This window comes from Astatotilapia calliptera, chromosome 6 (assembly GCF_964374335.1).
Source record: "Astatotilapia calliptera chromosome 6, fAstCal68.1, whole genome shotgun sequence".
In the NCBI taxonomy this organism is placed as follows: domain Eukaryota; kingdom Metazoa; phylum Chordata; class Actinopteri; order Cichliformes; family Cichlidae; genus Astatotilapia; species Astatotilapia calliptera.
The window spans coordinates 26,128,582-26,139,986 of record NC_137427.1 but is presented as its reverse complement, the minus strand read 5'-3'; the positions used below and the strand labels follow the sequence as shown (position 1 = coordinate 26,139,986).

At 43.0% G+C, this 11,405-nt stretch overlaps 1 protein-coding gene across 1 annotated transcript in view; it reads left to right on the top strand.

The window, feature by feature from the left end:
• The first annotated feature begins 5,403 nt into the window (after positions 1–5,403).
• The window catches only part of frem3 (Fras1 related extracellular matrix 3), a 31,834-nt gene continuing 25,832 nt past the window's right edge, over positions 5,404–11,405 (top strand). Inside the window, exon 1 of the mRNA XM_026171332.2 lies at positions 5,404–10,608. Within this exon, the coding sequence (XP_026027117.2) occupies positions 5,592–10,608 (5,017 nt within the window). The 5' untranslated portion in view covers positions 5,404–5,591. The remainder of the gene's footprint in view (positions 10,609–11,405) is intronic.

Sequence of the window (11,405 nt, the reverse complement as noted above, 5' to 3'; positions counted from 1 at the left end):
TAAATAATGTAAATAAATCCATGCATAAGTGTGTGTATATACAATGATTGGCTTGATATGGTCACTGCTACTTCACCAAACAAAGTTATTTGAATCCTGGCTCCAAAACTCTTTACTCATTTTTGGCATGTATTTGTAAAATATGAATAATATGAAAATGACAGAGGCTTGTCAGATCTGATCAAATTGTGCTTTCCTCAGTTTAAGAGGAAGTGCTTTACAGAAGCTCCATTTTGCTGTTTTACGTTCTTCCTATAACAGTGTGAAGCTTCGTGTTGCACCACTTGTTATGACGTGACTTTTGTTTGAATTTCATTTGATTTGTATTAAATAAAAACTTTTTTTCTTTGTCCAGAAGCCTATTTTTCTTCCCCCACCGTTAGCAAATAGTAATTAACATTTGGTGAGGTGTAACACTGTGCTGCACATAGGTTGATACCTGCTTCTCCTTTTAGTGTAGTGAGGCCATGATTAGTACTAATTAAATCTGAACATATTGGCTGAAATGAGAATCATATTTAATGGTGCTGTACAGCAAATTTACATCTACATGAATACGATTACAGACGCGGCCGTGCAATTTAACACACAATAAAGCCTAATTAACTGCCATGTCCATTTTCAGCTCATCGCTAATAGACTGGCCTATATTTATGTTTCCTGTCTAAATTCATGAGGCACATAATATTCTTATAATTTCCATCTACAGCAATGAGCTGCCCAGTGTTTGGGGCCGATCCAGCTGCTATATCCAGCCTGTTTCCATGGGCTTCCGCTCCCCTTTAATGACAAATGACAGCATCAGCCTATATCAATCTGCCCCACAGGATGCTTTAATCCGCCATTAAGCAGATGAAATGTTGCACTGAGCCCGCAGAGCAGCAGTGACGGCAGGAGCGGTTCTAAAATTCGTATGCACGCCCCTCCGGCCTGACCGCAGTCATGGACACCCTGCGTCAAACCACCCAGTGCAGCAAAACACAAACCTCTTCCTCCTCGGAACTGGATCCAAAGGTCTCAGTTATCCCCTATTTATACGCAGTGTATATTTACAACGGGCTGGATGATTAGGATGCTAGCGAGTAGCGCAAGAGCAAAGAGAATGTGGGGGAAATCTTCCTCGGCTATTCTGAGGAGACAAGGGGTTTATCAGGGGTGAGCCACCTCTCTGATGTCAAAGCTTGTTTTCAAAGAATCTGTCAGAGCTCCTTTACCAAGGTGCTTATCACCTCCTGCAGCTGATCCCTAACAGCTTTTTCTTTTATAACTTCTACATAATCAGATAATTTATGTGAGGCTGAGATCTAGACTGCAAAAGACACCAGGGAGAGAGAAAAGAAGAGAGTCGGTTACACTGAATCAGTGCACAAACAGCAAGAGCGTCATTCACAAATCTATGTGTAACCATAGTTTTTAAAACCACCCACGTTGAGATGTTCAGGACTCAACATCCTTGATCTTTCTTTCATCTATGTGAGATGAGAAGGTGGAAGGTTTTCCAACGTCTGTGTTCGTGTGGAGCAGTTAGATCTGCAGCAACAGTGTGATGTGATCAAGTCAGAGTCTGTGCCACGAAGAATTGAGGCAGCTTTGACGGGAAAAGGTGGTTCATGCAGGTAGTAGCTTAATAAAGCCTGGTGAGTGTATGCTTGTATGCCAAGAGATGAGGAGAGAACCACGAGGCACAACCGCAATCTGATTCAGAACTAAATATACGGTTGGACAGGATGCAGCACACGATCGTCACCCACATAGCTGTCCTCAAACAGGAGCCTTGAATTATGCCAGAAAATCCAAAATGTGAAACAAATGATGCAGCAAAATGTGATGTGATGTTTATAATAATGTACTGAGATATCCAGTGTTTCTGAATATCTTCATACATCAGGTATTCTGGTAACTCTACAGACCCTTACACATCAAAAGCTGGAGAGAGCTGTTTCATCTACTTTAAAAATAGTTGAGATGTTCATGCCTGAAAAGAGTTGCGGGCACGCTGAGAATCTGAAGAATGAGCACTAAAACTTTCAGCTTTCAAAAAAGCAAAACACCCATTAAGGCTTATGTCAGCGTGTTAAGCTGTGGAATGTTAAACTAGTTCCAGTTTACTAACCCATTTTTTAAAACACTTCCCATCTTTCTTTCTTTTTTTAAATCAAAGACAAACGCAGGCGAGGTTGATGCCAAATAAAAAGTTACATAAATTTAAAAAAGAAATTCCCTACAGTTGTCAGACCTGTTGCAGTGTCTGGTGGTTCTCACACAAATGAACAAATAAATAAATAAATAACTTGGGATCATCATACAAAACAAAAAACAAAATCCCAGCACTGCTATCACCTCCAGCTTCTGTGTACGGTGATTTTGTCAGCTATAAAATCACACACAGTCACCTCTTAACTGGATTACCATTGGAGCCAAGAAAACAGCATGCTATGATTTACTCGTGAAAGTGGCTCCTTTGACACTTTCCTCATGTTTAAGTCAGCCATGCTTAATGCTTATAATTATGTTTAGAGGGAAGAACGCAAAAAGGAGACACTTTTAAGTGTAAATCATGGTACGTGACACAAATTTAAAGTCAAGACATGAAAGACAAAATCATTTATTCATATATTTCATGTGAATCCATCCATTACTCCTTTGACTTAAAACCAAAAACGCCCTCCTCACGGTGGTGCTAGAGGGTTAGTCCGCAGAAGAAGATCTATCCTTTTCCCGGGGACCTTGAGCGTCTGCACAAACTTCCAAGGCAATCCTTCCAATAGTTGCTGAAGAGGTGTTTCATTTTGAACCAGCGAGCTAACAATGTGAGCCCTGGAGCGTGACTAAAACGAGGGGGTAAAGTCAACAGTTTGTGCTGAGAGCATGTCAAACTGTGAAACGTGTTTACTAAAGAGCTTTGCATTCCCTGTTCTCTGAACATGATGACGCAGACCAGGAATTGTGGGAAACTGAGGAAAATAATCAGCAAATCCTGGATTTTGCCACCGTTGCTGTTAGGGATAAAAGGACGAGTGCTTTGTTTTCCATTTATCACGATGTCATTAGTGCTGCTGTCATCACAGGCTTCCCCCTGGATGAAGAGATGATCCTGGGCACCAGAGGCTGGCATCACGCCAGCTTCATTCTCTGTTTATCTTAGACACTTATTAAAAGCATGTCGTGTCTTTAATGTCTAATTTGGAGAAATGCAAGTTAACCAGTTAACCAGCTCGACAGACACCTTAAGCAGCTGTCATCGGGTGATTTATACACGCCTGTTTCATCAGTCATGCTTCCAGCCCAGCAATCAATATCAGGCTTTTCTAACTATCTGAATGGGAAGTTCTTGTTTTTAAGTCTTCACTTTTTTCCTCACTATGGGAGGAACGTGGAGAGTAACAGAATATAAAAAGCTTACTGTGTTTGTTTCTATAGTTACACCATTTGGTGCATGTCCCATTTTTATTCTTGTCCGGTCAAGCGAGGAGGGCAAGATTTATTTAGAGGATGCAATGAAAAGTGTGATACAGAATGCTGGGATGCTTATGGCATCTCTGCTATTTGACCCACACTTAGAGGAAGGTTGCTGAGTGGTTCACAGCGTTGTCCTAAAAGCTTTACCGCCACCGATAAAGAAGCAGCACTTTCACTGAATAATAATTCTAGCAGCTCTGAAGGTTCATTTTTCACTATATTGAAGCATAAATTGCACTGAAGTGCCCTACCTAGCAACAAATTCTTCCATACAAGCAACTCATTATCAGTCCATAACTGGATAAATTTACTGGTGTGTTAAACTATTTAAAAAGAAGATTTTTCCTAGTACGTAGAAATGTCACAGTCAGCGGTTACAATAAAACGAAACTCAAACATTTCCAGCGTTGCAGCTGGAAGGAAAGTGTGAAAATGCTCGAGCGCTGCACATGGATCACTTCGTCAAGTGTCAGGCTCAACTTAAAAGATGACCCATAAAAGGCTACTAGGTATTTTTATCTTAACATGACCTTGTGTAGCATACTGAATACACATTCTCACATTCTCGCTGCATCCAGTGTGAGTGCTCGATGTGTCCACGCGCTGCTTTGTCACTGCAGAAAAAGAACGTCAAATTTTCTTCACCTGCTTATTCTGCTGAAACTTTCTTTTGCGCACTCAGTTTGCCGAACAACAGTGTTCGGTTGCATGAAATATGCAGATGCTGTAATCACAGACGAGGGGACTTTCCCTCATTTGAATCTTATTTAACCTCAAAACACGCAGCCATTGCTTGCAGAGATTCGGTTATTACAAGCGCTTGCTCAGCAACTAAACTTTATGAGAAATGAAGCCAGAGATGTCCCGTGCTATATTTATGCGGCGTATTATATATTTATTTCCATCACAGGTGGCTTAGGTGGCATATTTTCAGCTGTATAATGTTTTTTCTGTGTGTGTGTGTGTGTGTGTGTGTGTGTGTGTGAGACCAAACAGTTTCCAACACCTGTTGTGCCAGCTGATGCCAGGTTATTGTCCCCATGTTTGGAACAAATGGCCCCTCCGGAGCCGAAAGTTGCCTGAACTTAGAGGCCCTTAACTCTAGAAGAGAACAGAAATATCTCCACACGTCATCATTCTGCACAGACACGCCTTTGGTTGAGATACTAAACTTTATTCTTCTGATACTCTAAGAATCCTGTTCAGTGTCTGAATCCCTGCTGACTGGCTCATCTTTGATATAATGATAGTTTGTTTGGGCATATTACATTGCCTTCTCTTAGTTCGCCCTCCATGGTAATATAAGGGATTGGTTGATAGGATAGGTTACACCCTTAATAATGAAGTTGCGTGTGATATCACACAGGTCAGTGATCAAACATCAGAAGACACTGTTCATTTTAAAGTAACTAAAAACAAATCGATTAAATAGCTAAAGAATCATTTTATCGCTGGGTAAAGGCTTTATTACTGTTTTTCTACTATTTCTTAGCTTTAACCCTTTTAAAGGGAACATTAACTGGGTTGCATTCTGACACATTTGCATGTTCACACTTGTGTCTAAAAGAAAAAACTTGGAGGAACAAGATATCAAATTATATTCAGTTGATTTTTTAATTAAATGTATTTATAAAATGATGCATCATATGAAAAAACATGGATATCTATCTATAGTACATCACATTTCCTAACCTATACAGTATAGTGTCAGGGGTTTTAACTGTACAGATTCCATATAATCAAATAAGACTTGTTTTTTTGAATAGGATTTTATCCTCCAACCCCCACCCCAACACCCTTTTTTTAGTGAGAGAAGAGGAGAAGGGTAGGTGTTGTTTGGGGCAATCTTGTCCAATGGTCTTTCTTAAATTAGCTTTGGGGGCTGGAGGCTCCCCTCCCTGCACTGACAGAAGGAGGAGCCTGTGCAAGTCACAGACTACTGTTTCATTCACCTGCACAGCCCTGCAGCATTCACCACACTTGGGTCTGTGCAGCCACACAAGAAACACACAGAGGAGATTCCAGCCGGCCCAAAGTTTCTTTTTTTATGCTTTTTTTCTCACTTAAGAAGCATCAGCCTCCTGCTGCTGCTCACTTGTTTTAACTAAATTACAAGGCAACTAGCAGCAGACATGGCTGCTTGTCTGCAAAGTTGCAAACTTTGTAAAAAGAGTTGCCTTCTTTTGGCTTTTTCTCTCAGCTTCTGTTTTGCCTCAGTATGTGCAGGGCCTTTTGATTCAGCTCACCTCTATCACCGCAGGGCCGGACCTAATGAAGATGATATCATTGTTGCTAACAATGGGATCAGAGTGCCTTTTGGGCGGTCCGTGTTTCTGGACCCTGTGAATGACCTGGTAACAGAAGTGCAGCCCGGTGACCGCTGCCAAATCACAGTCCTGGACAATGATCCACTGGCCCAGAAGCCTGGGATGCTAACCCCTAAAAAGTTTCCCTGTTCATTTGGATCTGAAGAAGTGAAATACACGCATTTTGGATCAAGGAGCCCCAGTAAGGATCGTGTGAAGCTGCAGCTTCGTTATGACTCTCACACAGACACAGTCATTGTCCCCTTCATGTTGGAAGTAGAGGTTGTTTTCCAGCAGCTTGAGATCCTCACCAGGAATATGCCCCTTAATGTTGAAAAGCTCAATGGAGAGAGCAATCCTATTGACAAAAAGGGCCTGGAGTTTTCCTATGAGGATGGTGTCACACAGTGTAAGATCAGCACTCTGGTCGGCGCTGGAGGTCTTCCCAGGTATGGCACTCTTTTGAACAACCCTTCCAATGGCCAAATGGTTGACTGTGATGAGTTTGTGAAGCAGGGTATTCGCTACAAGCACACGGCTAAAACCAACTCACCAAACAGAGACTATATTCCAATGATGGTAGAGCTGCAGGATAACGAAGGAAACATGATAATGCAAGAGCATTTCCAAATGATGGTTAGAATCAGAGAAGGTGCAGAGAACACTGCTCCCAAACCCAGCTTTGTAGCTATGATGATGATGGAGGTTGATCAGTTTGTGATGACAGCTATTACAAGTGACATGCTGTCGGCTGAAGATGTCGAATCTCACCCAGATGACTTAATCTTCAACATCACGTCTCCGCTGAACCCTCAGCAGGGTTATATCATCAGCACAGATGATCAGAACCTGCCTATCACCTCCTTCTATCACAGGGACATCAAAGAGCTTAAAATAGCCTATAAGCCACCCTCAGATGACTCAGAACAAGAGAGGATTTTTCAGCTAGAGTTTGAAATTGTAGACACCGATGGTGCAGTGTCAGATCCATTTGCTTTTATGATTGTGGTAAAGCCTATGAATACACTGGCTCCTGTTGCAACCAAAAATACAGGGCAGCTATTGTTTGAAGGGCAATCTCGAGCTCTCTCCAGCTCTCAGAATTTAGAGATTAGCGATGAGGATAACCTGGAAGACGTGAGAATCACAGTCATCGATGGTTTAAAGCACGGAGACCTTACTATGCTCGGCACACGCAGGAAGTTCTTTACACCTGCCGATCTAGACGCTGGCATTGTTGCGTACCAGCATGACGGCAGCGACACCTATAGCGACAACATTATTTTTAGAATGACTGACGGCAGTAATGAAGTGGAATTTTTGTTCCCCATCACCATTGTCCCCACTGATGACGAGCCCCCTATTATTAATGCAAACACTGGCTTGGTGTTGTTCAAGAATGAAATCATGCAGATCTCTCCATTCATCCTAAGTGCAACAGACATCGATTCAGAAGACTCCACTATTAAGTTTGTCATGGAGGCACCATACTCCACCATAGGGCAACTCCTGCTTAGGCAAGCAGAGCTACCGTCTGACCCATCTCTGTGGAAGTTCAGCGAGACAGATGAGATGTTTGAGCAGGTGGTGACTGAGTGGCTTCAGCAGGACATTCTGGATGGAAAGCTGTTCTATCGTCACATCGGGCCCCACAGCACCACCACTGTAACCGATCACTTTGTATTCCGGGTCCAGGACGATAACGATCCTCCCAATCAATCAGGCGAGCACACGTTCACTATCAAAATCCATCCCGTTGATGACCTTGCCCCAGAGCTTTTCCCAGGCACCACCCTTCACATGACAGTGCAGGAATATGAGCTCACATACTTTAGGAAGAAATTCTTGTGTTATACTGATCTTGATTCAGATGACAGAGATTTGAAGTACACCATCACTAAGCCCCCGACTGACACAGATGAGAACAATCCAGCCCTCTTGGGTGAAATTGTACTGACTGACAGCCCTGACACTGTAATTACAGAGTTTACACAAGCCCAGGTTAATCACCACAAAGTAGCTTATAAGCCCCCAGACCAGGAATTGGGCATCACTCCAAAAGAGGCTCAGTTCACATTCACTGTGGAAGACACAGCTGGAAACACAGCAGATGGACTGTTCACCATTTTCCTACAGCCGGTTGACAACAAACCTCCACTTATCACCAACACAGGATTCACTGTTTTGGAAAGAGGTACACATGTCATTACCAGGAAGGAGCTGCACGCCACTGACACGGATACAGATGACGACAATATCATCTTCACGGTGACCCAGATTCCCCAGTATGGGCAGCTGCAGTATTTGGGGATTGATATGTCAAATGGCGAAACATTTGTGCTCGAAGACATCACAACCGGTCGTCTAACTTACATGCACGGAGGAAAAGAATCTCTCACTGATGTCATCAAGCTCTCTGTAAGTGATGGTTTCCATGAGGTACCAATTGCCATCAGGATCACAATCGAGCCAGTTGATGACAAAAGGCCCACGATTATGCTCCCACCCGGCCTGCTCGGAGCCTCCATAGATGTACTGGAGAATGGAGCCACGGAGATTACAAGTAACGTCATTCAGGGCCACGATGAAGATACAGATGACCTCATGCTCACTTTTATTGTTGAAGAACCTCCGAGACTGGGTGAAATCCTGGTTAATGGTGCTCCTGCTGAGAGATTCACTCAGGAGGACATAATTAACGGGGTGGTTGTGTATGCTCACACATCTGGTGAAATAGGGCCGACCAAAGAGCACGACTCCTTCAATCTTACTTTGTCTGACATGTCAGAGCAGTGGGTCATTGGTGGCAACAAGATCCAAGGTGTGACAGTCCATGTGACAATCCTTCCTGTTGACAGCATCCCACCTGTTGTCAGCGTCGGCGAGCAGTTTATAGTAGTGGAAGGGGAGAAGAACGTCATTACTCTGGAGCAAATTCATGCCGAGGATGTTGACACCAACAGCGAGGATATCTTGTGTACCATCATTGTCCAACCAACTTCTGGTTATGTGGAGAACATCTCACCTGCAGCAGGCTCAGAGAAATCAAGAGCTGGGACGGCCATCACCGCATTCGCCATTAAAGAAATTTCCCTTGGCCACATCTACTATGTCCAAAGCATCCACAAAGGGGTTGAACCTGTGGAAGATCGTTTCACGTTCCGCTGCTCAGATGGTATTAACTTCTCTGAGCGCCACTTCTTCCCCATAGTCATCATTCCAGCCAATGATGAGAAGCCTGAGATTTTTGTCCGTGAGTTTGTGGTAATGGAGGGAATGAGTCTGGTCATTGACACCCCAATTCTGAACGCAGCTGATGCTGACATCCCCAAGAATGAGCTGGACTTTGAGATCATCAAACCACCCAAGCATGGGACAATTGTTCAGCAGCTCAGCACTGGCACCATCCCTGTGGAGAAGTTCAACTTGGAGCAGCTCATAGAGGCATCCAACATTGTCTATGAACATGATGACTCTGAAACCAAGGAAGACAGCTTTGAAATCAGGCTATCTGATGGAAAACACAAAGTGGAAAAAACAGTTCCTATCGTGGTCATTCCTGTTGATGATGAGACACCAAGAATGGCCATTAACGATGGCCTCGATGTGGAGATCGGAGAAACAAAAGTGATTAGCAACAGCGTTTTAAAGGCAACAGATCTTGACTCCGAAGACAAGGAATTAACTTATGTTGTGCGATACGGCCCTGGCCAAGGCTACCTGCAGCGTATCAGCAAATTTGGAGACGTTTTAGGAAATATCACCCTGGGAATGAATTTCACACAAGATGAAATTGACAGACAACTCATTCAGTATGTGCACACAGGCCAGGAAGGAATCCGTGACCTGCTGAAATTTGACGTCACAGATGGTATAAATCCACTTATTGACCGTTACTTTTACATCAGCATTGGAAGCATTGATATGGTTTTTCCAGATGTTGTTAACAAAGGTGTGACTCTCAAAGAAGGTGGAAAAGTAACTCTCACCACTGACCTCCTCAGCACCTCTGACATCAACAGCCCTGATGAATACCTCAGTTTTAGCATCACGAGAGCGCCTAGTAGAGGGCACTTAGAGTGCACTGACCTCCCAGGTGTTCCTATTTCCACCTTCACCCAGTTGCAGCTTGCTGGCAACAAGATCTACTACATCCACACCTCTGATGATGAAATTAAAATGGACAGCTTCGAGTTTGAGGTGACAGACGGCTACAATCCCGTCTTCCGAACCTTCAGAGTGTCCATCACCGATGTGGATAATAAGAAACCTGTCTTAACCATAACAAGGCTACTTGTGGAGGAGGGCGAATCCAAACTCATCACACCTTTTGAACTTACTGCTGAAGACCGGGATACTCCAGACCACCTGCTGCGCTTTATAATCACGCAAGTGCCAGTACACGGTTTGCTGCTTTTCAACAACACCCAGCCAATTACGACTTTTACCAAGCAGGACCTGAACGAGAACCTTATCAGCTATAAGCACGATGGCACTGAGACCAGTGAAGACAGTTTCTCTTTCACTGTCACCGATGGCACTCACACCGACTTTTACGTTTTCCCTAACACTGACTATGAGACACGCAAACCCCAAATGATGACTATTCACATCAATACGGTGGATAACGGTGTCCCCCAGATTTTGGTAAATAAGGCTGCCGCTTCACTGAAAGTCCTCCCAACTGGACACCTGGGCTTTGTGATCACCAGCAAGGTCCTTCGATCAGAGGACCGGGACAGTCCCCAGAAGGTGTTGAAGTACACGGTGTCCGAGGCTCCACTGCACGGCTTCATCATGAATACCGCCGTGGGCAATGACAGCATCAAGACATTCACACAAGGTAAGATGATGTCACATTTTTAAACCTTGTAACAACGTTTTTCAAAGGTAAGATTTACTCATCAGTGTTTTAGAGTTAATATTGGATTAGAGTGGATGTTTTGTGTGGCACAAAGGAAAGAATTGTTCTGAATTCATGATGCCAACAGCTTTGAGTTAGTATAAAGTTGACAGAACACCAGATATTCTCCCAGGATTTATTACAAAGACTTGTTTTTATAGAATTTAATAAGATGCATAGAAGCACAAATCCAAATCCTGAATGTGTAAAACAGAAAGACAGCTTTTTATAACCGGTGAAAAAGCAAAGAATAAAAAATATTCAAATAAATAATATTCAGTTAAAACCAGTTGGCTGCATTCTTATACTAATATAATGATGCTTAACTGGTTACTACAGACCCCATAAAACAATTTTAACCTCCTAGGACCTGGCGTCCACATATGTGGACATCAAATTTTGGGTTGTCTAGACCAAAATACAAAATTTTGCTCTACAAGGGCCTGATTTCCACTTATGAGGACGTTATGCTGCCACTGTTCTGTCAAAATTTTCAAGCTAATGTCCTCATATGTGGATCTCATTTTTCTCAGAAACAAAAATCAGGGAAAAAAGTCACGTAACTCTTTGTTTTTACATTCATCAGGTCCCAATCAGCCCAAATGGTAAAGACAAATTAAAATTGCATGCCCTGAAAGGGTTCAGGTCTTAGGAGATTAAATATATCTCTGTAAACTATATTTTCTGACTTTGTATTTATACAACCTTATAAAAGTGGTTTAGTCGTCACAGTTATC